At 45.5% G+C, this 27,564-nt stretch overlaps 5 protein-coding genes across 9 annotated transcripts in view; all 5 read left to right on the top strand.

The window, feature by feature from the left end:
* Positions 1-2,362, top strand: part of LOC123730553 (collagen alpha-3(VI) chain) — a 4,676-nt gene extending 2,314 nt beyond the window's left edge. Inside the window, exons 4-6 of the mRNA XM_045707887.1 lie at positions 88-699; positions 1,007-1,606; positions 1,743-2,362. Coding sequence (XP_045563843.1) covers positions 88-699; positions 1,007-1,606; positions 1,743-2,362 — 1,832 coding nt within the window. The remainder of the gene's footprint in view (positions 1-87; positions 700-1,006; positions 1,607-1,742) is intronic.
* LOC123730560 (collagen alpha-3(VI) chain-like) lies at positions 2,357-8,461 on the top strand. Its single transcript, XM_045707917.1, has 8 exons — positions 2,357-3,060; positions 3,368-3,967; positions 4,104-4,700; positions 4,810-5,421; positions 5,729-6,328; positions 6,465-7,061; positions 7,163-7,773; positions 8,081-8,461. The coding sequence occupies exons 1-7, from the start codon at positions 2,526-2,528 to the stop codon at positions 7,714-7,716; spliced, it is 4,095 nt and encodes a 1,364-aa protein (XP_045563873.1). The 5' UTR covers positions 2,357-2,525; the 3' UTR covers positions 7,717-7,773; positions 8,081-8,461.
* Positions 8,158-15,543, top strand: LOC123730559 (collagen alpha-3(VI) chain-like). The gene is made up of 10 exons (XM_045707915.1): positions 8,158-8,680; positions 8,817-9,413; positions 9,523-10,134; positions 10,442-11,041; positions 11,178-11,774; positions 11,884-12,495; positions 12,803-13,402; positions 13,539-14,135; positions 14,245-14,855; positions 15,163-15,543. Exons 1-9 carry the CDS (start codon positions 8,158-8,160, stop codon positions 14,796-14,798), a joined length of 5,292 nt encoding a protein of 1,763 aa, XP_045563871.1. The 3' UTR covers positions 14,799-14,855; positions 15,163-15,543.
* Positions 15,240-27,345, top strand: LOC106599385 (collagen alpha-3(VI) chain). 2 transcript variants are annotated; one of them, XM_045707920.1, is made up of 10 exons: positions 15,240-15,762; positions 15,899-16,495; positions 16,605-17,216; positions 17,524-18,123; positions 18,260-18,856; positions 18,966-19,576; positions 19,884-20,483; positions 20,620-21,216; positions 21,326-21,936; positions 22,244-22,498. In XM_045707920.1, exons 1-6 carry the CDS (start codon positions 15,240-15,242, stop codon positions 19,517-19,519), a joined length of 3,483 nt encoding a protein of 1,160 aa, XP_045563876.1. In that variant the 3' UTR covers positions 19,520-19,576; positions 19,884-20,483; positions 20,620-21,216; positions 21,326-21,936; positions 22,244-22,498. The 2 variants fall into 2 exon arrangements, with proteins under 2 accessions (XP_045563876.1, XP_045563875.1); XM_045707919.1 differs by lacking the exons at positions 15,240-15,762; positions 15,899-16,495; positions 16,605-17,216; ... (1 more) ...; positions 18,260-18,856; positions 18,966-19,576 and adding exons at positions 22,980-23,576; positions 23,686-24,297; positions 24,605-25,204; ... (1 more) ...; positions 26,047-26,657; positions 26,965-27,345 and having other exon boundaries at positions 22,244-22,843.
* The window catches only part of LOC106586061 (collagen alpha-3(VI) chain), a 48,173-nt gene continuing 47,650 nt past the window's right edge, over positions 27,042-27,564 (top strand). For all 4 annotated transcript variants that reach the window (XM_045707914.1, XM_045707913.1, XM_045707912.1 and 1 more), the window contains exon 1: positions 27,042-27,564. In XM_045707914.1, the coding sequence (XP_045563870.1) occupies positions 27,042-27,564 (523 nt within the window).

Raw genomic sequence — 27,564 nt, 5'->3', positions numbered from 1 at the left:
GGACAACTAAAGCAACACACATATTTCAGTCTCAGGTTCATTGAAGCAGTGTTAACATATTTTCTGTTTTGTTTCTGAAACTCTTAGTGGACCAAAGCATTGCCAGAAAGGATGTAGTATTCCTGCTGGATGGTTCTGATGGCACTAGGAATGGCTTTCCAGCAATGCGTGACTTTGTTCAAAGAGTGGTAGAGAAACTCACTGTGGAGGAGAACAGAGATCGAGTCTCTGTGGTCCAGTATAGCAGAGAATCAGAGGCCCACTTCTATCTGAACACTTACACAACAAAGGAAGACGTTGTGGACACCGTACGAGGCCTGAGGCACAAAGGAGGGAGACCCCTCAACACTGGGGCAGCTCTCCAGTATGTCAGGGACAATGTCTTTATTGCCTCCTCCGGAAGTAGGCGCCTTGAAGGTGTTCCACAGATTCTGATACTGCTGAATGGTGGAAGGTCCTTTGACAATGTAGATACACCAGCGTCTGCTCTCAGGGAGCTTGGTGTCTTGGTGTTTGGAATTGGAACAAGGAGCTCTGATAGCAGAGAATTGCAAAAAATATCCTATGACCCAAGTTATGCTCTTTCCGTGTCTGAATTTACTGACCTCCCCAACGTCCAACAGCAGCTTTTTTCTGCTATGAGCACTGTCATTGTACAGGTCACAACCATGACACCAACAGTAATACCAACAATACTAGGTAAGAAAAATATGGTTTTGATCAGTTCCATTTGAGTCTCTTATATCAGGATTTGAGTATTAGATAGCTTACACATTTTAGGTAGATGCCTCCCGTGGCCTTTCATGTTGGATTTATTTCATACCTCTGTAGGAATGTTCTCTATGATAGCACTCAGTCCAATGCACACATTGCCACTTTCTTTGAGTGGCTGTTTGAGATTAGGGAAAGGGATGACTTTCATGTGATAGAAGAAGCTTTGTCCTGTTTGTCCCTTACCTATGCATCATTTAATAAAACTCTTTTTCTGAACATTCACATTCTCTAGTTGAGAGTCAGGCTCCCAGGAGGGATGTCGTGTTCTTGCTGGATGGATCTGATGGCACTAGGAGTGGATTCCCAGCAATGCGGGACTTTGTTCAAAGAGTAGTGGAGACACTCGGTGTGGATGAGAACAGAGATCGCGTGGCTGTGGTCCAGTACAGTAGAGATCCAGCCGCCCAATTCTATCTGAACACATACACAACAAAAGGAGAGATTCTCAACACTGTAAGAGGTCTGAGACACAAAGGTGGGAGACCTCTTAACACTGGAGCTGCTCTCCAGTATGTGAGAGACAATGTCTTTACTGTCTCCTCCGGAAGTCGACGCATTGAAGGTGTTCCACAGTTACTGATTCTGCTGAGTGGTGGAAGGTCCTTTGACAATGTTGACACTCCAGCTTCTGCTCTGAAGGAGCTTGGAGTCTTGATCTTTGGAATTGGAACAAGGAGCTCTGATAGCAGAGAATTGCAGAGGATATCACATGATCCCAGTTACGCTCTGTCTGTCTCTGACTTCACTGACCTTCCAAACATCCAGCAGCAACTTCTGTCCTCGGTGGAGGCAGTTGTTATTGAGGTTACGCCAGAATCGACAACAGATTTAGGTATGTGTCATCACTGTTAATTGAGAGTCAGGAAGTGTTAGTAAAATGTCAGCTGAGTCTTAGAAAGGACGGTTTAATTTGACCACAAGCCCCACATTTCAACAGTCTGATTGACATTATCTATTTATTTTCTCAGTTGATCATGACACCTCCAGAAAGGATGTGGTATTCCTTGTGGATGGTTCTGATGGCACAAGGAATGGATTCCCAGCAATGCGTGATTTTGTTCAGAGAGTAGTGGGGAAACTCAATGTGGGAGGAGACAAAGACCGCGTTTCTGTTGTCCAGTACGGTAGAGATCAAGAAGTTCATTTCTATCTGAACACATACACCACAAAGGAGGACATTCTTGACACTGTCAGAAGTCTGAGGCACAGAGGAGGTAGACCCCTTAACACTGGGGCAGCCCTCCAATACGTACGGGACAATGTCTTTACTGCCTCCTCTGGAAGCAGAAGCCAAGAGGGCGTCCCTCAGATGCTGATACTGCTGAGTGGGGGAAGGTCCAGTGATAATGTTGACATACCAGCTTCTGCCCTGAAAGAGAGTGGGGTCTTGATCTTTGGCATTGGAACCAGAAATTCCAGCAGAGAGGTTCAAAGGATTGCCACTGATCCTAGTTTTTCACAGTCTGTTTCTGAATTCTCTGACCTCCCCAGCGTCCAGGAGCAGTTTTTCTCCTCACTCATAACTGTACAGGTTGAGGCCACACCCATAACCCCAACAGTCATAGGTAAGAACGGACGCGTTATCTAGGACAACTAAAGCAACACACATATTTCAGTCTCAGGTTCATTGAAGCAATGTTAACATATTTTCTGTTTTGTTTCTGAAACTCTTAGTGGACCAAAGCATTGCCAGAAAGGATGTAGTATTCCTGCTGGATGGTTCTGATGGCACTAGGAATGGCTTTCCAGCAATGCGTGACTTTGTTCAAAGAGTGGTAGAGAAACTCACTGTGGAGGAGAACAGAGATCGAGTCTCTGTGGTCCAGTATAGCAGAGAATCAGAGGCCCACTTCTATCTGAACACTTACACAACAAAGGAAGACGTTGTGGACACCGTAAGAGGCCTGAGGCACAAAGGAGGGAGACCCCTCAACACTGGGGCAGCTCTCCAGTATGTCAGGGACAATGTCTTTATTGCCTCCTCCGGAAGTAGGCGCCTTGAAGGTGTTCCACAGATTCTGATACTGCTGAATGGTGGAAGGTCCTTTGACAATGTAGATACACCAGCGTCTGCTCTCAAGGAGCTTGGTGTCTTGGTGTTTGGAATTGGAACAAGGAGCTCTGATAGCAGAGAATTACAAAAAATATCCTATGACCCCAGTTATGCTCTTTCCGTGTCTGAATTTACTGACCTCCCCAACGTCCAACAGCAGCTTCTTTCTGCTATGAGCACTGTCATTGTACAGGTCACAACCATGACACCAACAGTAATACCAACAATACTAGGTAAGAAAAATATGGTTTTGATCAGTTCCATTTTAGTCTCTTATATCACGATTTGAGTATTAGATAGCTTACACATTTTAGGTAGATGCCTCCCGTGGCCTTTCATGTTGGATTTATTTCATACCTCTGTAGGAATGTTCTCTATGATAGCACTCAGTCCAATGCACACATTGCCACTTCTTTTGAATGGCTGTTTGAGATTAGGGAAAGGGATGACTTTCATGTGATAGAAGAAGCTTTGTCCTGTTTTTCCCTTACCTATGCAACATTTAATAAAACTATTTTTCTGAACATTCACATTCTCTAGTTGAGAGTCAGGCTCCCAGGAGGGATGTCGTGTTCTTGCTGGATGGATCTGATGGCACTAGGAGTGGATTCCCAGCAATGCGGGACTTTGTTCAAAGAGTAGTGGAGACACTCGGTGTGGATGAGAACAGAGATCGCGTGGCTGTGGTCCAGTACAGTAAAGATCCAGCAGCCCAATTCTATCTGAACACATACACAACAAAAGGAGAGATTCTCAACACTGTAAGAGGTCTGAGACACAAAGGTGGGAGACCTCTTAACACTGGAGCTGCTCTCCAGTATGTGAGAGACAATGTCTTTACTGTCTCCTCCGGAAGTCGACGCATTGAAGGTGTTCCACAGTTACTGATTCTGCTGAGTGGTGGAAGGTCCTTTGACAATGTTGACACTCCAGCTTCTGCTCTGAAGGAGCTTGGGGTCTTGATCTTTGGAATTGGAACAAGGAGCTCCGATAGCAGAGAATTGCAGAGGATATCACGTGATCCCAGTTACGCTCTGTCTGTCTCTGACTTCACTGACCTTCCAAACATCCAGCAGCAACTTCTGTCCTCGGTGGAGGCAGTTGTTATTGAGGTTACGCCAGAATCGACAACAGATTTAGGTATGTGTCATCACTGTTAATTGAGAGTCAGGAAGTGTTAGTAAAATGTCAGCTGAGTCTTAGAAAGGATGGTTTAATTTGACCACAAGCCACACATTTCAACAGTCTGATTGACATAATCTATTTATTTTCTCAGTTGATCATGACACCTCCAGAAAGGATGTGGTATTCCTTGTGGATGGTTCTGATGGCACAAGGAATGGATTCCCAGCAATGCGTGATTTTGTTCAGAGAGTAGTGGGGAAACTCAATGTGGGAGGAGACAAAGACCGCGTTTCTGTTGTCCAGTACGGTAGAGATCAAGAAGTTCATTTCTATCTGAACACATACACCACAAAGGAGGACATTCTTGACACTGTCAGAAGTCTGAGGCACAGAGGAGGTAGACCCCTTAACACTGGGGCAGCCCTCCAATACGTACGGGACAATGTCTTTACTGCCTCCTCTGGAAGCAGAAGCCAAGAGGGCGTCCCTCAGATGCTGATACTGCTGAGTGGGGGAAGGTCCAGTGATAATGTTGACATACCAGCTTCTGCCCTGAAAGAGAGTGGGGTCTTGATCTTTGGCATTGGAACCAGAAATTCCAGCAGAGAGGTTCAAAGGATTGCCACTGATCCTAGTTTTTCCCAGTCTGTTTCTGAATTCTCTGACCTCCCCAGCGTCCAGGAGCAGTTTTTCTCCTCACTCATAACTGTACAAGTTGAGGCCACACCCATAACCCCAAGAGTCATAGGTAAGAACGGATGCGTTATCTAGGACAACTAAAGCAACACACATATTTCAGTCTCAGGTTCATTGAAGCAATGTTAACATATTTTCTGTTTTGTTTCTGAAACTCGTAGTGGACCAAAGCATTGCCAGAAAGGATGTAGTATTCCTGCTGGATGGTTCTGATGGCACTAGCAATGGCTTTCCAGCAATGCGTGACTTTGTTCAAAGAGTGGTAGAGAAACTCACTGTGGAGGAGAACAGAGATCGAGTCTCTGTGGTCCAGTATAGCAGAGAATCAGAGGCCCACTTCTATCTGAACACTTACACAACAAAGGAAGACGTTGTGGACACCGTAAGAGGCCTGAGGCACAAAGGAGGGAGACCCCTCAACACTGGGGCAGCTCTCCAGTATGTCAGGGACAATGTCTTTATTGCCTCCTCCGGAAGTAGGCGCCTTGAAGGTGTTCCACAGATTCTGATACTGCTGAATGGTGGAAGGTCCTTTGACAATGTAGATACACCAGCGTCTGCTCTCAAGGAGCTTGGTGTCTTGGTGTTTGGAATTGGAACAAGGAGCTCTGATAGCAGAGAATTACAAAAAATATCCTATGACCCCAGTTATGCTCTTTCCGTGTCTGAATTTACTGACCTCCCCAACGTCCAACAGCAGCTTCTTTCTGCTATGAGCACTGTCATTGTACAGGTCACAACCATGACACCAACAGTAATACCAACAATACTAGGTAAGAAAAATATGGTTTTGATCAGTTCCATTTGAGTCTCTTATATCAGGATTTGAGTATTAGATAGCTTACACATTTTAGGTAGATGCCTCCCGTGGCCTTTCATGTTGGATTTATTTCATACCTCTGTAGGAATGTTCTCTATGATAGCACTCAGTCCAATGCACACATTGCCACTTTCTTTGAGTGGCTGTTTGAGATTAGGGAAAGGGATGACTTTCATGTGATAGAAGAAGCTTTGTCCTGTTTTTCCCTTACCTATGCAACATTTAATAAAACTCTTTTTCTGAACATTCACATTCTCTAGTTGAGAGTCAGGCTCCCAGGAGGGATGTCGTGTTCTTGCTGGATGGATCTGATGGCACTAGGAGTGGATTCCCAGCAATGCGGGACTTTGTTCAAAGAGTAGTGGAGACACTCGGTGTGGATGAGAACAGAGATCGCGTGGCTGTGGTCCAGTACAGTAAAGATCCAGCAGCCCAATTCTATCTGAACACATACACAACAAAAGGAGAGATTCTCAACACTGTAAGAGGTCTGAGACACAAAGGTGGGAGACCTCTTAACACTGGAGCTGCTCTCCAGTATGTGAGAGACAATGTCTTTACTGTCTCCTCCGGAAGTCGACGCATTGAAGGTGTTCCACAGTTACTGATTCTGCTGAGTGGTGGAAGGTCCTTTGACAATGTTGACACTCCAGCTTCTGCTCTGAAGGAGCTTGGGGTCTTGATCTTTGGAATTGGAACAAGGAGCTCCGATAGCAGAGAATTGCAGAGGATATCACATGATCCCAGTTACGCTCTGTCTGTCTCTGACTTCACTGACCTTCCAAACATCCAGCAGCAACTTCTGTCCTCGGTGGAGGCAGTTGTTATTGAGGTTACGCCAGAATCGACAACAGATTTAGGTATGTGTCATCACTGTTAATTGAGAGTCAGGAAGTGTTAGTAAAATGTCAGCTGAGTCTTAGAAAGGACGGTTTAATTTGACCACAAGCCCCACATTTCAACAGTCTGATTGACATAATCTATTTATTTTCTCAGTTGATCATGACACCTCCAGAAAGGATGTGGTATTCCTTGTGGATGGTTCTGATGGCACAAGGAATGGATTCCCAGCAATGCGTGATTTTGTTCAGAGAGTAGTGGGGAAACTCAATGTGGGAGGAGACAAAGACCGCGTTTCTGTTGTCCAGTACGGTAGAGATCAAGAAGTTCATTTCTATCTGAACACATACACCACAAAGGAGGACATTCTTGACACTGTCAGAAGTCTGAGGCACAGAGGAGGTAGACCCCTTAACACTGGGGCAGCCCTCCAATACGTACGGGACAATGTCTTTACTGCCTCCTCTGGAAGCAGAAGCCAAGAGGGCGTCCCTCAGATGCTGATACTGCTGAGTGGGGGAAGGTCCAGTGATAATGTTGACATACCAGCTTCTGCCCTGAAAGAGAGTGGGGTCTTGATCTTTGGCATTGGAACCAGAAATTCCAGCAGAGAGGTTCAAAGGATTGCCACTGATCCTAGTTTTTCCCAGTCTGTTTCTGAATTCTCTGACCTCCCCAGCGTCCAGGAGCAGTTTTTCTCCTCACTCATAACTGTACAAGTTGAGGCCACACCCATAACCCCAAGAGTCATAGGTAAGAACGGATGCGTTATCTAGGACAACTAAAGCAACACACATATTTCAGTCTCAGGTTCAATGTTAACATATTTTCTGTTTTGTTTCTGAAACTCTTAGTGGACCAAAGCATTGCCAGAAAGGATGTAGTATTCCTGCTGGATGGTTCTGATGGCACTAGGAATGGCTTTCCAGCAATGCGTGACTTTGTTCAAAGAGTGGTAGAGAAACTCACTGTGGAGGAGAACAGAGATCGAGTCTCTGTGGTCCAGTATAGCAGAGAATCAGAGGCCCACTTCTATCTGAACACTTACACAACAAAGGAAGACGTTGTGGACACCGTAAGAGGCCTGAGGCACAAAGGAGGGAGACCCCTCAACACTGGGGCAGCTCTCCAGTATGTCAGGGACAATGTCTTTATTGCCTCCTCCGGAAGTAGGCGCCTTGAAGGTGTTCCACAGATTCTGATACTGCTGAATGGTGGAAGGTCCTTTGACAATGTAGATACACCAGCGTCTGCTCTCAAGGAGCTTGGTGTCTTGGTGTTTGGAATTGGAACAAGGAGCTCTGATAGCAGAGAATTACAAAAATATCCTATGACCCCAGTTATGCTCTTTCCGTGTCTGAATTTACTGACCTCCCCAACGTCCAACAGCAGCTTCTTTCTGCTATGAGCACTGTCATTGTACAGGTCACAACCATGACACCAACAGTAATACCAACAATACTAGGTAAGAAAAATATGGTTTTGATCAGTTCCATTTGAGTCTCTTATATCAGGATTTGAGTATTAGATAGCTTACACATTTTAGGTAGATGCCTCCCGTGGCCTTTCATGTTGGATTTATTTCATACCTCTGTAGGAATGTTCTCTATGATAGCACTCAGTCCAATGCACACATTGCCACTTTCTTTGAGTGGCTGTTTGAGATTAGGGAAAGGGATGACTTTCATGTGATAGAAGAAGCTTTGTCCTGTTTTTCCCTTACCTATGCAACATTTAATAAAACTCTTTTTCTGAACATTCACATTCTCTAGTTGAGAGTCAGGCTCCCAGGAGGGATGTCGTGTTCTTGCTGGATGGATCTGATGGCACTAGGAGTGGATTCCCAGCAATGCGGGACTTTGTTCAAAGAGTAGTGGAGACACTCGGTGTGGATGAGAACAGAGATCGCGTGGCTGTGGTCCAGTACAGTAAAGATCCAGCAGCCCAATTCTATCTGAACACATACACAACAAAAGGAGAGATTCTCAACACTGTAAGAGGTCTGAGACACAAAGGTGGGAGACCTCTTAACACTGGAGCTGCTCTCCAGTATGTGAGAGACAATGTCTTTACTGTCTCCTCCGGAAGTCGACGCATTGAAGGTGTTCCACAGTTACTGATTCTGCTGAGTGGTGGAAGGTCCTTTGACAATGTTGACACTCCAGCTTCTGCTCTGAAGGAGCTTGGGGTCTTGATCTTTGGAATTGGAACAAGGAGCTCCGATAGCAGAGAATTGCAGAGGATATCACATGATCCCAGTTACGCTCTGTCTGTCTCTGACTTCACTGACCTTCCAAACATCCAGCAGCAACTTCTGTCCTCGGTGGAGGCAGTTGTTATTGAGGTTACGCCAGAATCGACAACAGATTTAGGTATGTGTCATCACTGTTAATTGAGAGTCAGGAAGTGTTAGTAAAATGTCAGCTGAGTCTTAGAAAGGACGGTTTAATTTGACCACAAGCCCCACATTTCAACAGTCTGATTGACATAATCTATTTATTTTCTCAGTTGATCATGAAACCTCCAGAAAGGATGTGGTATTCCTTGTGGATGGTTCTGATGGCACAAGGAATGGATTCCCAGCAATGCGTGATTTTGTTCAGAGAGTAGTGGGGAAACTCAATGTGGGAGGAGACAAAGACCGCGTTTCTGTTGTCCAGTACGGTAGAGATCAAGAAGTTCATTTCTATCTGAACACATACACCACAAAGGAGGACATTCTTGACACTGTCAGAAGTCTGAGGCACAGAGGAGGTAGACCCCTTAACACTGGGGCAGCCCTCCAATACGTACGGGACAATGTCTTTACTGCCTCCTCTGGAAGCAGAAGCCAAGAGGGCGTCCCTCAGATGCTGATACTGCTGAGTGGGGGAAGGTCCAGTGATAATGTTGACATACCAGCTTCTGCCCTGAAAGAGAGTGGGGTCTTGATCTTTGGCATTGGAACCAGAAATTCCAGCAGAGAGGTTCAAAGGATTGCCACTGATCCTAGTTTTTCCCAGTCTGTTTCTGAATTCTCTGACCTCCCCAGCGTCCAGGAGCAGTTTTTCTCCTCACTCATAACTGTACAAGTTGAGGCCACACCCATAACCCCAAGAGTCATAGGTAAGAACGGATGCGTTATCTAGGACAACTAAAGCAACACACATATTTCAGTCTCAGGTTCATTGAAGCAATGTTAACATATTTTCTGTTTTGTTTCTGAAACTCTTAGTGGACCAAAGCATTGCCAGAAAGGATGTAGTATTCCTGCTGGATGGTTCTGATGGCACTAGGAATGGCTTTCCAGCAATGCGTGACTTTGTTCAAAGAGTGGTAGAGAAACTCACTGTGGAGGAGAACAGAGATCGAGTCTCTGTGGTCCAGTATAGCAGAGAATCAGAGGCCCACTTCTATCTGAACACTTACACAACAAAGGAAGACGTCGTGGACACCGTAAGAGGCCTGAGGCACAAAGGAGGGAGACCCCTCAACACTGGGGCAGCTCTCCAGTATGTCAGGGACAATGTCTTTATTGCCTCCTCCGGAAGTAGGCGCCTTGAAGGTGTTCCACAGATTCTGATACTGCTGAATGGTGGAAGGTCCTTTGACAATGTAGATACACCAGCGTCTGCTCTCAAGGAGCTTGGTGTCTTGGTGTTTGGAATTGGAACAAGGAGCTCTGATAGCAGAGAATTACAAAAAATATCCTATGACCCCAGTTATGCTCTTTCCGTGTCTGAATTTACTGACCTCCCCAACGTCCAACAGCAGCTTCTTTCTGCTATGAGCACTGTCATTGTACAGGTCACAACCATGACACCAACAGTAATACCAACAATACTAGGTAAGAAAAATATGGTTTTGATCAGTTCCATTTGAGTCTCTTATATCAGGATTTGAGTATTAGATAGCTTACACATTTTAGGTAGATGCCTCCCGTGGCCTTTCATGTTGGATTTATTTCATACCTCTGTAGGAATGTTCTCTATGATAGCACTCAGTCCAATGCACACATTGCCACTTTCTTTGAGTGGCTGTTTGAGATTAGGGAAAGGGATGACTTTCATGTGATAGAAGAAGCTTTGTCCTGTTTTTCCCTTACCTATGCAACATTTAATAAAACTCTTTTTCTGAACATTCACATTCTCTAGTTGAGAGTCAGGCTCCCAGGAGGGATGTCGTGTTCTTGCTGGATGGATCTGATGGCACTAGGAGTGGATTCCCAGCAATGCGGGACTTTGTTCAAAGAGTAGTGGAGACACTCGGTGTGGATGAGAACAGAGATCGCGTGGCTGTGGTCCAGTACAGTAAAGATCCAGCAGCCCAATTCTATCTGAACACATACACAACAAAAGGAGAGATTCTCAACACTGTAAGAGGTCTGAGACACAAAGGTGGGAGACCTCTTAACACTGGAGCTGCTCTCCAGTATGTGAGAGACAATGTCTTTACTGTCTCCTCCGGAAGTCGACGCATTGAAGGTGTTCCACAGTTACTGATTCTGCTGAGTGGTGGAAGGTCCTTTGACAATGTTGACACTCCAGCTTCTGCTCTGAAGGAGCTTGGGGTCTTGATCTTTGGAATTGGAACAAGGAGCTCCGATAGCAGAGAATTGCAGAGGATATCACATGATCCCAGTTACGCTCTGTCTGTCTCTGACTTCACTGACCTTCCAAACATCCAGCAGCAACTTCTGTCCTCGGTGGAGGCAGTTGTTATTGAGGTTACGCCAGAATCGACAACAGATTTAGGTATGTGTCATCACTGTTAATTGAGAGTCAGGAAGTGTTAGTAAAATGTCAGCTGAGTCTTAGAAAGGACGGTTTAATTTGACCACAAGCCCCACATTTCAACAGTCTGATTGACATAATCTATTTATTTTCTCAGTTGATCATGACACCTCCAGAAAGGATGTGGTATTCCTTGTGGATGGTTCTGATGGCACAAGGAATGGATTCCCAGCAATGCGTGATTTTGTTCAGAGAGTAGTGGGGAAACTCAATGTGGGAGGAGACAAAGACCGCGTTTCTGTTGTCCAGTACGGTAGAGATCAAGAAGTTCATTTCTATCTGAACACATACACCACAAAGGAGGACATTCTTGACACTGTCAGAAGTCTGAGGCACAGAGGAGGTAGACCCCTTAACACTGGGGCAGCCCTCCAATACGTACGGGACAATGTCTTTACTGCCTCCTCTGGAAGCAGAAGCCAAGAGGGCGTCCCTCAGATGCTGATACTGCTGAGTGGGGGAAGGTCCAGTGATAATGTTGACATACCAGCTTCTGCCCTGAAAGAGAGTGGGGTCTTGATCTTTGGCATTGGAACCAGAAATTCCAGCAGAGAGGTTCAAAGGATTGCCACTGATCCTAGTTTTTCCCAGTCTGTTTCTGAATTCTCTGACCTCCCCAGCGTCCAGGAGCAGTTTTTCTCCTCACTCATAACTGTACAAGTTGAGGCCACACCCATAACCCCAAGAGTCATAGGTAAGAACGGATGCGTTATCTAGGACAACTAAAGCAACACACATATTTCAGTCTCAGGTTCATTGAAGCAATGTTAACATATTTTCTGTTTTGTTTCTGAAACTCTTAGTGGACCAAAGCATTGCCAGAAAGGATGTAGTATTCCTGCTGGATGGTTCTGATGGCACTAGGAATGGCTTTCCAGCAATGCGTGACTTTGTTCAAAGAGTGGTAGAGAAACTCACTGTGGAGGAGAACAGAGATCGAGTCTCTGTGGTCCAGTATAGCAGAGAATCAGAGGCCCACTTCTATCTGAACACTTACACAACAAAGGAAGACGTCGTGGACACCGTAAGAGGCCTGAGGCACAAAGGAGGGAGACCCCTCAACACTGGGGCAGCTCTCCAGTATGTCAGGGACAATGTCTTTATTGCCTCCTCCGGAAGTAGGCGCCTTGAAGGTGTTCCACAGATTCTGATACTGCTGAATGGTGGAAGGTCCTTTGACAATGTAGATACACCAGCGTCTGCTCTCAAGGAGCTTGGTGTCTTGGTGTTTGGAATTGGAACAAGGAGCTCTGATAGCAGAGAATTACAAAAAATATCCTATGACCCCAGTTATGCTCTTTCCGTGTCTGAATTTACTGACCTCCCCAACGTCCAACAGCAGCTTCTTTCTGCTATGAGCACTGTCATTGTACAGGTCACAACCATGACACCAACAGTAATACCAACAATACTAGGTAAGAAAAATATGGTTTTGATCAGTTCCATTTGAGTCTCTTATATCAGGATTTGAGTATTAGATAGCTTACACATTTTAGGTAGATGCCTCCCGTGGCCTTTCATGTTGGATTTATTTCATACCTCTGTAGGAATGTTCTCTATGATAGCACTCAGTCCAATGCACACATTGCCACTTTCTTTGAGTGGCTGTTTGAGATTAGGGAAAGGGATGACTTTCATGTGATAGAAGAAGCTTTGTCCTGTTTTTCCCTTACCTATGCAACATTTAATAAAACTCTTTTTCTGAACATTCACATTCTCTAGTTGAGAGTCAGGCTCCCAGGAGGGATGTCGTGTTCTTGCTGGATGGATCTGATGGCACTAGGAGTGGATTCCCAGCAATGCGGGACTTTGTTCAAAGAGTAGTGGAGACACTCGGTGTGGATGAGAACAGAGATCGCGTGGCTGTGGTCCAGTACAGTAAAGATCCAGCAGCCCAATTCTATCTGAACACATACACAACAAAAGGAGAGATTCTCAACACTGTAAGAGGTCTGAGACACAAAGGTGGGAGACCTCTTAACACTGGAGCTGCTCTCCAGTATGTGAGAGACAATGTCTTTACTGTCTCCTCCGGAAGTCGACGCATTGAAGGTGTTCCACAGTTACTGATTCTGCTGAGTGGTGGAAGGTCCTTTGACAATGTTGACACTCCAGCTTCTGCTCTGAAGGAGCTTGGGGTCTTGATCTTTGGAATTGGAACAAGGAGCTCCGATAGCAGAGAATTGCAGAGGATATCACATGATCCCAGTTACGCTCTGTCTGTCTCTGACTTCACTGACCTTCCAAACATCCAGCAGCAACTTCTGTCCTCGGTGGAGGCAGTTGTTATTGAGGTTACGCCAGAATCGACAACAGATTTAGGTATGTGTCATCACTGTTAATTGAGAGTCAGGAAGTGTTAGTAAAATGTCAGCTGAGTCTTAGAAAGGACGGTTTAATTTGACCACAAGCCCCACATTTCAACAGTCTGATTGACATAATCTATTTATTTTCTCAGTTGATCATGACACCTCCAGAAAGGATGTGGTATTCCTTGTGGATGGTTCTGATGGCACAAGGAATGGATTCCCAGCAATGCGTGATTTTGTTCAGAGAGTAGTGGGGAAACTCAATGTGGGAGGAGACAAAGACCGCGTTTCTGTTGTCCAGTACGGTAGAGATCAAGAAGTTCATTTCTATCTGAACACATACACCACAAAGGAGGACATTCTTGACACTGTCAGAAGTCTGAGGCACAGAGGAGGTAGACCCCTTAACACTGGGGCAGCCCTCCAATACGTACGGGACAATGTCTTTACTGCCTCCTCTGGAAGCAGAAGCCAAGAGGGCGTCCCTCAGATGCTGATACTGCTGAGTGGGGGAAGGTCCAGTGATAATGTTGACATACCAGCTTCTGCCCTGAAAGAGAGTGGGGTCTTGATCTTTGGCATTGGAACCAGAAATTCCAGCAGAGAGGTTCAAAGGATTGCCACTGATCCTAGTTTTTCCCAGTCTGTTTCTGAATTCTCTGACCTCCCCAGCGTCCAGGAGCAGTTTTTCTCCTCACTCATAACTGTACAAGTTGAGGCCACACCCATAACCCCAAGAGTCATAGGTAAGAACGGATGCGTTATCTAGGACAACTAAAGCAACACACATATTTCAGTCTCAGGTTCATTGAAGCAATGTTAACATATTTTCTGTTTTGTTTCTGAAACTCTTAGTGGACCAAAGCATTGCCAGAAAGGATGTAGTATTCCTGCTGGATGGTTCTGATGGCACTAGGAATGGCTTTCCAGCAATGCGTGACTTTGTTCAAAGAGTGGTAGAGAAACTCACTGTGGAGGAGAACAGAGATCGAGTCTCTGTGGTCCAGTATAGCAGAGAATCAGAGGCCCACTTCTATCTGAACACTTACACAACAAAGGAAGACGTTGTGGACACCGTAAGAGGCCTGAGGCACAAAGGAGGGAGACCCCTCAACACTGGGGCAGCTCTCCAGTATGTCAGGGACAATGTCTTTATTGCCTCCTCCGGAAGTAGGCGCCTTGAAGGTGTTCCACAGATTCTGATACTGCTGAATGGTGGAAGGTCCTTTGACAATGTAGATACACCAGCGTCTGCTCTCAAGGAGCTTGGTGTCTTGGTGTTTGGAATTGGAACAAGGAGCTCTGATAGCAGAGAATTACAAAAATATCCTATGACCCCAGTTATGCTCTTTCCGTGTCTGAATTTACTGACCTCCCCAACGTCCAACAGCAGCTTCTTTCTGCTATGAGCACTGTCATTGTACAGGTCACAACCATGACACCAACAGTAATACCAACAATACTAGGTAAGAAAAATATGGTTTTGATCAGTTCCATTTGAGTCTCTTATATCAGGATTTGAGTATTAGATAGCTTACACATTTTAGGTAGATGCCTCCCGTGGCCTTTCATGTTGGATTTATTTCATACCTCTGTAGGAATGTTCTCTATGATAGCACTCAGTCCAATGCACACATTGCCACTTTCTTTGAGTGGCTGTTTGAGATTAGGGAAAGGGATGACTTTCATGTGATAGAAGAAGCTTTGTCCTGTTTTTCCCTTACCTATGCAACATTTAATAAAACTCTTTTTCTGAACATTCACATTCTCTAGTTGAGAGTCAGGCTCCCAGGAGGGATGTCGTGTTCTTGCTGGATGGATCTGATGGCACTAGGAGTGGATTCCCAGCAATGCGGGACTTTGTTCAAAGAGTAGTGGAGACACTCGGTGTGGATGAGAACAGAGATCGCGTGGCTGTGGTCCAGTACAGTAAAGATCCAGCAGCCCAATTCTATCTGAACACATACACAACAAAAGGAGAGATTCTCAACACTGTAAGAGGTCTGAGACACAAAGGTGGGAGACCTCTTAACACTGGAGCTGCTCTCCAGTATGTGAGAGACAATGTCTTTACTGTCTCCTCCGGAAGTCGACGCATTGAAGGTGTTCCACAGTTACTGATTCTGCTGAGTGGTGGAAGGTCCTTTGACAATGTTGACACTCCAGCTTCTGCTCTGAAGGAGCTTGGGGTCTTGATCTTTGGAATTGGAACAAGGAGCTCCGATAGCAGAGAATTGCAGAGGATATCACATGATCCCAGTTACGCTCTGTCTGTCTCTGACTTCACTGACCTTCCAAACATCCAGCAGCAACTTCTGTCCTCGGTGGAGGCAGTTGTTATTGAGGTTACGCCAGAATCGACAACAGATTTAGGTATGTGTCATCACTGTTAATTGAGAGTCAGGAAGTGTTAGTAAAATGTCAGCTGAGTCTTAGAAAGGACGGTTTAATTTGACCACAAGCCCCACATTTCAACAGTCTGATTGACATAATCTATTTATTTTCTCAGTTGATCATGACACCTCCAGAAAGGATGTGGTATTCCTTGTGGATGGTTCTGATGGCACAAGGAATGGATTCCCAGCAATGCGTGATTTTGTTCAGAGAGTAGTGGGGAAACTCAATGTGGGAGGAGACAAAGACCGCGTTTCTGTTGTCCAGTACGGTAGAGATCAAGAAGTTCATTTCTATCTGAACACATACACCACAAAGGAGGACATTCTTGACACTGTCAGAAGTCTGAGGCACAGAGGAGGTAGACCCCTTAACACTGGGGCAGCCCTCCAATACGTACGGGACAATGTCTTTACTGCCTCCTCTGGAAGCAGAAGCCAAGAGGGCGTCCCTCAGATGCTGATACTGCTGAGTGGGGGAAGGTCCAGTGATAATGTTGACATACCAGCTTCTGCCCTGAAAGAGAGTGGGGTCTTGATCTTTGGCATTGGAACCAGAAATTCCAGCAGAGAGGTTCAAAGGATTGCCACTGATCCTAGTTTTTCCCAGTCTGTTTCTGAATTCTCTGACCTCCCCAGCGTCCAGGAGCAGTTTTTCTCCTCACTCATAACTGTACAAGTTGAGGCCACACCCATAACCCCAAGAGTCATAGGTAAGAACGGATGCGTTATCTAGGACAACTAAAGCAACACACATATTTCAGTCTCAGGTTCATTGAAGCAATGTTAACATATTTTCTGTTTTGTTTCTGAAACTCTTAGTGGACCAAAGCATTGCCAGAAAGGATGTAGTATTCCTGCTGGATGGTTCTGATGGCACTAGGAATGGCTTTCCAGCAATGCGTGACTTTGTTCAAAGAGTGGTAGAGAAACTCACTGTGGAGGAGAACAGAGATCGAGTCTCTGTGGTCCAGTATAGCAGAGAATCAGAGGCCCACTTCTATCTGAACACTTACACAACAAAGGAAGACGTCGTGGACACCGTAAGAGGCCTGAGGCACAAAGGAGGGAGACCCCTCAACACTGGGGCAGCTCTCCAGTATGTCAGGGACAATGTCTTTATTGCCTCCTCCGGAAGTAGGCGCCTTGAAGGTGTTCCACAGATTCTGATACTGCTGAATGGTGGAAGGTCCTTTGACAATGTAGATACACCAGCGTCTGCTCTCAAGGAGCTTGGTGTCTTGGTGTTTGGAATTGGAACAAGGAGCTCTGATAGCAGAGAATTACAAAAAATATCCTATGACCCCAGTTATGCTCTTTCCGTGTCTGAATTTACTGACCTCCCCAACGTCCAACAGCAGCTTCTTTCTGCTATGAGCACTGTCATTGTACAGGTCACAACCATGACACCAACAGTAATACCAACAATACTAGGTAAGAAAAATATGGTTTTGATCAGTTCCATTTGAGTCTCTTATATCAGGATTTGAGTATTAGATAGCTTACACATTTTAGGTAGATGCCTCCCGTGGCCTTTCATGTTGGATTTATTTCATACCTCTGTAGGAATGTTCTCTATGATAGCACTCAGTCCAATGCACACATTGCCACTTTCTTTGAGTGGCTGTTTGAGATTAGGGAAAGGGATGACTTTCATGTGATAGAAGAAGCTTTGTCCTGTTTTTCCCTTACCTATGCAACATTTAATAAAACTCTTTTTCTGAACATTCACATTCTCTAGTTGAGAGTCAGGCTCCCAGGAGGGATGTCGTGTTCTTGCTGGATGGATCTGATGGCACTAGGAGTGGATTCCCAGCAATGCGGGACTTTGTTCAAAGAGTAGTGGAGACACTCGGTGTGGATGAGAACAGAGATCGCGTGGCTGTGGTCCAGTACAGTAAAGATCCAGCAGCCCAATTCTATCTGAACACATACACAACAAAAGGAGAGATTCTCAACACTGTAAGAGGTCTGAGACACAAAGGTGGGAGACCTCTTAACACTGGAGCTGCTCTCCAGTATGTGAGAGACAATGTCTTTACTGTCTCCTCCGGAAGTCGACGCATTGAAGGTGTTCCACAGTTACTGATTCTGCTGAGTGGTGGAAGGTCCTTTGACAATGTTGACACTCCAGCTTCTGCTCTGAAGGAGCTTGGGGTCTTGATCTTTGGAATTGGAACAAGGAGCTCCGATAGCAGAGAATTGCAGAGGATATCACATGATCCCAGTTACGCTCTGTCTGTCTCTGACTTCACTGACCTTCCAAACATCCAGCAGCAACTTCTGTCCTCGGTGGAGGCAGTTGTTATTGAGGTTACGCCAGAATCGACAACAGATTTAGGTATGTGTCATCACTGTTAATTGAGAGTCAGGAAGTGTTAGTAAAATGTCAGCTGAGTCTTAGAAAGGACGGTTTAATTTGACCACAAGCCCCACATTTCAACAGTCTGATTGACATAATCTATTTATTTTCTCAGTTGATCATGACACCTCCAGAAAGGATGTGGTATTCCTTGTGGATGGTTCTGATGGCACAAGGAATGGATTCCCAGCAATGCGTGATTTTGTTCAGAGAGTAGTGGGGAAACTCAATGTGGGAGGAGACAAAGACCGCGTTTCTGTTGTCCAGTACGGTAGAGATCAAGAAGTTCATTTCTATCTGAACACATACACCACAAAGGAGGACATTCTTGACACTGTCAGAAGTCTGAGGCACAGAGGAGGTAGACCCCTTAACACTGGGGCAGCCCTCCAATACGTACGGGACAATGTCTTTACTGCCTCCTCTGGAAGCAGAAGCCAAGAGGGCGTCCCTCAGATGCTGATACTGCTGAGTGGGGGAAGGTCCAGTGATAATGTTGACATACCAGCTTCTGCCCTGAAAGAGAGTGGGGTCTTGATCTTTGGCATTGGAACCAGAAATTCCAGCAGAGAGGTTCAAAGGATTGCCACTGATCCTAGTTTTTCCCAGTCTGTTTCTGAATTCTCTGACCTCCCCAGCGTCCAGGAGCAGTTTTTCTCCTCACTCATAACTGTACAAGTTGAGGCCACACCCATAACCCCAAGAGTCATAGGTAAGAACGGATGCGTTATCTAGGACAACTAAAGCAACACACATATTTCAGTCTCAGGTTCATTGAAGCAATGTTAACATATTTTCTGTTTTGTTTCTGAAACTCTTAGTGGACCAAAGCATTGCCAGAAAGGATGTAGTATTCCTGCTGGATGGTTCTGATGGCACTAGGAATGGCTTTCCAGCAATGCGTGACTTTGTTCAAAGAGTGGTAGAGAAACTCACTGTGGAGGAGAACAGAGATCGAGTCTCTGTGGTCCAGTATAGCAGAGAATCAGAGGCCCACTTCTATCTGAACACTTACACAACAAAGGAAGACGTTGTGGACACCGTAAGAGGCCTGAGGCACAAAGGAGGGAGACCCCTCAACACTGGGGCAGCTCTCCAGTATGTCAGGGACAATGTCTTTATTGCCTCCTCCGGAAGTAGGCGCCTTGAAGGTGTTCCACAGATTCTGATACTGCTGAATGGTGGAAGGTCCTTTGACAATGTAGATACACCAGCGTCTGCTCTCAAGGAGCTTGGTGTCTTGGTGTTTGGAATTGGAACAAGGAGCTCTGATAGCAGAGAATTACAAAAATATCCTATGACCCCAGTTATGCTCTTTCCGTGTCTGAATTTACTGACCTCCCCAACGTCCAACAGCAGCTTCTTTCTGCTATGAGCACTGTCATTGTACAGGTCACAACCATGACACCAACAGTAATACCAACAATACTAGGTAAGAAAAATATGGTTTTGATCAGTTCCATTTGAGTCTCTTATATCAGGATTTGAGTATTAGATAGCTTACACATTTTAGGTAGATGCCTCCCGTGGCCTTTCATGTTGTATTTATTTCATACCTCTGTAGGAATGTTCTCTATGATAGCACTCAGTCCAATGCACACATTGCCACTTTCTTTGAGTGGCTGTTTGAGATTAGGGAAAGGGATGACTTTCATGTGATAGAAGAAGCTTTGTCCTGTTTTTCCCTTACCTATGCAACATTTAATAAAACTCTTTTTCTGAACATTCACATTCTCTAGTTGAGAGTCAGGCTCCCAGGAGGGATGTCGTGTTCTTGCTGGATGGATCTGATGGCACTAGGAGTGGATTCCCAGCAATGCGGGACTTTGTTCAAAGAGTAGTGGAGACACTCGGTGTGGATGAGAACAGAGATCGCGTGGCTGTGGTCCAGTACAGTAAAGATCCAGCAGCCCAATTCTATCTGAACACATACACAACAAAAGGAGAGATTCTCAACACTGTAAGAGGTCTGAGACACAAAGGTGGGAGACCTCTTAACACTGGAGCTGCTCTCCAGTATGTGAGAGACAATGTCTTTACTGTCTCCTCCGGAAGTCGACGCATTGAAGGTGTTCCACAGTTACTGATTCTGCTGAGTGGTGGAAGGTCCTTTGACAATGTTGACACTCCAGCTTCTGCTCTGAAGGAGCTTGGGGTCTTGATCTTTGGAATTGGAACAAGGAGCTCCGATAGCAGAGAATTGCAGAGGATATCACATGATCCCAGTTACGCTCTGTCTGTCTCTGACTTCACTGACCTTCCAAACATCCAGCAGCAACTTCTGTCCTCGGTGGAGGCAGTTGTTATTGAGGTTACGCCAGAATCGACAACAGATTTAGGTATGTGTCATCACTGTTAATTGAGAGTCAGGAAGTGTTAGTAAAATGTCAGCTGAGTCTTAGAAAGGACGGTTTAATTTGACCACAAGCCCCACATTTCAACAGTCTGATTGACATAATCTATTTATTTTCTCAGTTGATCATGACACCTCCAGAAAGGATGTGGTATTCCTTGTGGATGGTTCTGATGGCACAAGGAATGGATTCCCAGCAATGCGTGATTTTGTTCAGAGAGTAGTGGGGAAACTCAATGTGGGAGGAGACAAAGACCGCGTTTCTGTTGTCCAGTACGGTAGAGATCAAGAAGTTCATTTCTATCTGAACACATACACCACAAAGGAGGACATTCTTGACACTGTCAGAAGTCTGAGGCACAGAGGAGGTAGACCCCTTAACACTGGGGCAGCCCTCCAATACGTACGGGACAATGTCTTTACTGCCTCCTCTGGAAGCAGAAGCCAAGAGGGCGTCCCTCAGATGCTGATACTGCTGAGTGGGGGAAGGTCCAGTGATAATGTTGACATACCAGCTTCTGCCCTGAAAGAGAGTGGGGTCTTGATCTTTGGCATTGGAACCAGAAATTCCAGCAGAGAGGTTCAAAGGATTGCCACTGATCCTAGTTTTTCCCAGTCTGTTTCTGAATTCTCTGACCTCCCCAGCGTCCAGGAGCAGTTTTTCTCCTCACTCATAACTGTACAAGTTGAGGCCACACCCATAACCCCAAGAGTCATAGGTAAGAACGGATGCGTTATCTAGGACAACTAAAGCAACACACATATTTCAGTCTCAGGTTCATTGAAGCAATGTTAACATATTTTCTGTTTTGTTTCTGAAACTCTTAGTGGACCAAAGCATTGCCAGAAAGGATGTAGTATTCCTGCTGGATGGTTCTGATGGCACTAGGAATGGCTTTCCAGCAATGCGTGACTTTGTTCAAAGAGTGGTAGAGAAACTCACTGTGGAGGAGAACAGAGATCGAGTCTCTGTGGTCCAGTATAGCAGAGAATCAGAGGCCCACTTCTATCTGAACACTTACACAACAAAGGAAGACGTCGTGGACACCGTAAGAGGCCTGAGGCACAAAGGAGGGAGACCCCTCAACACTGGGGCAGCTCTCCAGTATGTCAGGGACAATGTCTTTATTGCCTCCTCCGGAAGTAGGCGCCTTGAAGGTGTTCCACAGATTCTGATACTGCTGAATGGTGGAAGGTCCTTTGACAATGTAGATACACCAGCGTCTGCTCTCAAGGAGCTTGGTGTCTTGGTGTTTGGAATTGGAACAAGGAGCTCTGATAGCAGAGAATTACAAAAATATCCTATGACCCCAGTTATGCTCTTTCCGTGTCTGAATTTACTGACCTCCCCAACGTCCAACAGCAGCTTCTTTCTGCTATGAGCACTGTCATTGTACAGGTCACAACCATGACACCAACAGTAATACCAACAATACTAGGTAAGAAAAATATGGTTTTGATCAGTTCCATTTGAGTCTCTTATATCAGGATTTGAGTATTAGATAGCTTACACATTTTAGGTAGATGCCTCCCGTGGCCTTTCATGTTGGATTTATTTCATACCTCTGTAGGAATGTTCTCTATGATAGCACTCAGTCCAATGCACACATTGCCACTTTCTTTGAGTGGCTGTTTGAGATTAGGGAAAGGGATGACTTTCATGTGATAGAAGAAGCTTTGTCCTGTTTTTCCCTTACCTATGCAACATTTAATAAAACTCTTTTTCTGAACATTCACATTCTCTAGTTGAGAGTCAGGCTCCCAGGAGGGATGTCGTGTTCTTGCTGGATGGATCTGATGGCACTAGGAGTGGATTCCCAGCAATGCGGGACTTTGTTCAAAGAGTAGTGGAGACACTCGGTGTGGATGAGAACAGAGATCGCGTGGCTGTGGTCCAGTACAGTAAAGATCCAGCAGCCCAATTCTATCTGAACACATACACAACAAAAGGAGAGATTCACAACACTGTAAGAGGTCTGAGACACAAAGGTGGGAGACCTCTTAACACTGGAGCTGCTCTCCAGTATGTGAGAGACAATGTCTTTACTGTCTCCTCCGGAAGTCGACGCATTGAAGGTGTTCCACAGTTACTGATTCTGCTGAGTGGTGGAAGGTCCTTTGACAATGTTGACACTCCAGCTTCTGCTCTGAAGGAGCTTGGGGTCTTGATCTTTGGAATTGGAACAAGGAGCTCCGATAGCAGAGAATTGCAGAGGATATCACATGATCCCAGTTACGCTCTGTCTGTCTCTGACTTCACTGACCTTCCAAACATCCAGCAGCAACTTCTGTCCTCGGTGGAGGCAGTTGTTATTGAGGTTACGCCAGAATCGACAACAGATTTAGGTATGTGTCATCACTGTTAATTGAGAGTCAGGAAGTGTTAGTAAAATGTCAGCTGAGTCTTAGAAAGGACGGTTTAATTTGACCACAAGCCCCACATTTCAACAGTCTGATTGACATAATCTATTTATTTTCTCAGTTGATCATGACACCTCCAGAAAGGATGTGGTATTCCTTGTGGATGGTTCTGATGGCACAAGGAATGGATTCCCAGCAATGCGTGATTTTGTTCAGAGAGTAGTGGGGAAACTCAATGTGGGAGGAGACAAAGACCGCGTTTCTGTTGTCCAGTACGGTAGAGATCAAGAAGTTCATTTCTATCTGAACACATACACCACAAAGGAGGACATTCTTGACACTGTCAGAAGTCTGAGGCACAGAGGAGGTAGACCCCTTAACACTGGGGCAGCCCTCCAATACGTACGGGACAATGTCTTTACTGCCTCCTCTGGAAGCAGAAGCCAAGAGGGCGTCCCTCAGATGCTGATACTGCTGAGTGGGGGAAGGTCCAGTGATAATGTTGACATACCAGCTTCTGCCCTGAAAGAGAGTGGGGTCTTGATCTTTGGCATTGGAACCAGAAATTCCAGCAGAGAGGTTCAAAGGATTGCCACTGATCCTAGTTTTTCCCAGTCTGTTTCTGAATTCTCTGACCTCCCCAGCGTCCAGGAGCAGTTTTTCTCCTCACTCATAACTGTACAAGTTGAGGCCACACCCATAACCCCAAGAGTCATAGGTAAGAACGGATGCGTTATCTAGGACAACTAAAGCAACACACATATTTCAGTCTCAGGTTCATTGAAGCAATGTTAACATATTTTCTGTTTTGTTTCTGAAACTCTTAGTGGACCAAAGCATTGCCAGAAAGGATGTAGTATTCCTGCTGGATGGTTCTGATGGCACTAGGAATGGCTTTCCAGCAATGCGTGACTTTGTTCAAAGAGTGGTAGAGAAACTCACTGTGGAGGAGAACAGAGATCGAGTCTCTGTGGTCCAGTATAGCAGAGAATCAGAGGCCCACTTCTATCTGAACACTTACACAACAAAGGAAGACGTTGTGGACACCGTAAGAGGCCTGAGGCACAAAGGAGGGAGACCCCTCAACACTGGGGCAGCTCTCCAGTATGTCAGGGACAATGTCTTTATTGCCTCCTCCGGAAGTAGGCGCCTTGAAGGTGTTCCACAGATTCTGATACTGCTGAATGGTGGAAGGTCCTTTGACAATGTAGATACACCAGCGTCTGCTCTCAAGGAGCTTGGTGTCTTGGTGTTTGGAATTGGAACAAGGAGCTCTGATAGCAGAGAATTACAAAAAATATCCTATGACCCCAGTTATGCTCTTTCCGTGTCTGAATTTACTGACCTCCCCAACGTCCAACAGCAGCTTCTTTCTGCTATGAGCACTGTCATTGTACAGGTCACAACCATGACACCAACAGTAATACCAACAATACTAGGTAAGAAAAATATGGTTTTGATCAGTTCCATTTGAGTCTCTTATATCAGGATTTGAGTATTAGATAGCTTACACATTTTAGGTAGATGCCTCCCGTGGCCTTTCATGTTGGATTTATTTCATACCTCTGTAGGAATGTTCTCTATGATAGCACTCAGTCCAATGCACACATTGCCACTTTCTTTGAGTGGCTGTTTGAGATTAGGGAAAGGGATGACTTTCATGTGATAGAAGAAGCTTTGTCCTGTTTTTCCCTTACCTATGCAACATTTAATAAAACTATTTTTCTGAACATTCACATTCTCTAGTTGAGAGTCAGGCTCCCAGGAGGGATGTCGTGTTCTTGCTGGATGGATCTGATGGCACTAGGAGTGGATTCCCAGCAATGCGGGACTTTGTTCAAAGAGTAGTGGAGACACTCGGTGTGGATGAGAACAGAGATCGCGTGGCTGTGGTCCAGTACAGTAAAGATCCAGCAGCCCAATTCTATCTGAACACATACACAACAAAAGGAGAGATTCTCAACACTGTAAGAGGTCTGAGACACAAAGGTGGGAGACCTCTTAACACTGGAGCTGCTCTCCAGTATGTGAGAGACAATGTCTTTACTGTCTCCTCCGGAAGTCGACGCATTGAAGGTGTTCCACAGTTACTGATTCTGCTGAGTGGTGGAAGGTCCTTTGACAATGTTGACACTCCAGCTTCTGCTCTGAAGGAGCTTGGGGTCTTGATCTTTGGAATTGGAACAAGGAGCTCCGATAGCAGAGAATTGCAGAGGATATCACATGATCCCAGTTACGCTCTGTCTGTCTCTGACTTCACTGACCTTCCAAACATCCAGCAGCAACTTCTGTCCTCGGTGGAGGCAGTTGTTATTGAGGTTACGCCAGAATCGACAACAGATTTAGGTATGTGTCATCACTGTTAATTGAGAGTCAGGAAGTGTTAGTAAAATGTCAGCTGAGTCTTAGAAAGGATGGTTTAATTTGACCACAAGCCCCACATTTCAACAGTCTGATTGACATAATCTATTTATTTTCTCAGTTGATCATGACACCTCCAGAAAGGATGTGGTATTCCTTGTGGATGGTTCTGATGGCACAAGGAATGGATTCCCAGCAATGCGTGATTTTGTTCAGAGAGTAGTGGGGAAACTCAATGTGGGAGGAGACAAAGACCGCGTTTCTGTTGTCTCGTACGGTAGAGATCAAGAAGTTCATTTCTATCTGAACACATACACCACAAAGGAGGACATTCTTGACACTGTCAGAAGTCTGAGGCACAGAGGAGGTAGACCCCTTAACACTGGGGCAGCCCTCCAATACGTACGGGACAATGTCTTTACTGCCTCCTCTGGAAGCAGAAGCCAAGAGGGCGTCCCTCAGATGCTGATACTGCTGAGTGGGGGAAGGTCCAGTGATAATGTTGACATACCAGCTTCTGCCCTGAAAGAGAGTGGGGTCTTGATCTTTGGCATTGGAACCAGAAATTCCAGCAGAGAGGTTCAAAGGATTGCCACTGATCCTAGTTTTTCACAGTCTGTTTCTGAATTCACTGACCTCCCCAGCATCCAGGAGCAGTTTTTCTCCTCACTCATAACTGTACAGGTTGAGGCCACACCCATAACCCCACCAGTCATAGGTAAGAACGGACGCGTTATCTAGGACAACTAAAGCAACACACATATTTCAGTCTCAGGTTCATTGAAGCAATGTTAACATATTTTCTGTTTTGTTTCTGAAACTCTTAGTGGACCAAAGCATTGCCAGAAAGGATGTAGTATTCCTGCTGGATGGTTCTGATGGCACTAGGAATGGCTTTCCAGCAATGCGTGACTTTGTTCAAAGAGTGGTAGAGAAACTCACTGTGGAGGAGAACAGAGATCGAGTCTCTGTGGTCCAGTATAGCAGAGAATCAGAGGCCCACTTCTATCTGAACACTTACACAACAAAGGAAGACGTTGTGGACACCGTAAGAGGCCTGAGGCACAAAGGAGGGAGACCCCTCAACACTGGGGCAGCTCTCCAGTATGTCAGGGACAATGTCTTTATTGCCTCCTCCGGAAGTAGGCGCCTTGAAGGTGTTCCACAGATTCTGATACTGCTGAATGGTGGAAGGTCCTTTGACAATGTAGATACACCAGCGTCTGCTCTCAAGGAGCTTGGTGTCTTGGTGTTTGGAATTGGAACAAGGAGCTCTGATAGCAGAGAATTACAAAAATATCCTATGACCCCAGTTATGCTCTTTCCGTGTCTGAATTTACTGACCTCCCCAACGTCCAACAGCAGCTTCTTTCTGCTATGAGCACTGTCATTGTACAGGTCACAACCATGACACCAACAGTAATACCAACAATACTAGGTAAGAAAAATATGGTTTTGATCAGTTCCATTTGAGTCTCTTATATCAGGATTTGAGTATTAGATAGCTTACACATTTTAGGTAGATGCCTCCCGTGGCCTTTCATGTTGGATTTATTTCATACGTCTGTAGGAATGTTCTCTATGATAGCACTCAGTCCAATGCACACATTGCCACTTTCTTTGAGTGGCTGTTTGAGATTAGGGAAAGGGATGACTTCCATGTGATAGAAGCAGCTTTGTCCTGTTTTTCCCTTACCTATGCATCGTTTAATAAAACTATTTTTCTGAACATTCACATTCTCTAGTTGAGAGTCAGGCTCCCAGGAGGGATGTCGTGTTCTTGCTGGATGGATCTGATGGCACTAGGAGTGGATTCCCAGCAATGCGGGACTTTGTTCAAAGAGTAGTGGAGACACTCGGTGTGGATGAGAACAGAGATCGCGTGGCTGTGGTCCAGTACAGTAAAGATCCAGCAGCCCAATTCTATCTGAACACATACACAACAAAAGGAGAGATTCTCAACACTGTAAGAGGTCTGAGACACAAAGGTGGGAGACCTCTTAACACTGGAGCTGCTCTCCAGTATGTGAGAGACAATGTCTTTACTGTCTCCTCCGGAAGTCGACGCATTGAAGGTGTTCCACAGTTACTGATTCTGCTGAGTGGTGGAAGGTCCTTTGACAATGTTGACACTCCAGCTTCTGCTCTGAAGGAGCTTGGGGTCTTGATCTTTGGAATTGGAACAAGGAGCTCCGATAGCAGAGAATTGCAGAGGATATCACATGATCCCAGTTACGCTCTGTCTGTCTCTGACTTCACTGACCTTCCAAACATCCAGCAGCAACTTCTGTCCTCGGTGGAGGCAGTTGTTATTGAGGTTACGCCAGAATCGACAACAGATTTAG

The sequence above is a fragment of the Salmo salar genome, chromosome ssa25 (assembly GCF_905237065.1).
Source record: "Salmo salar chromosome ssa25, Ssal_v3.1, whole genome shotgun sequence".
Classification (NCBI taxonomy): Eukaryota; Metazoa; Chordata; class Actinopteri; order Salmoniformes; family Salmonidae; genus Salmo; species Salmo salar.
Note: the sequence above shows the minus strand (reverse complement) of the source record. Positions and strands in the feature narration are given on the sequence as shown.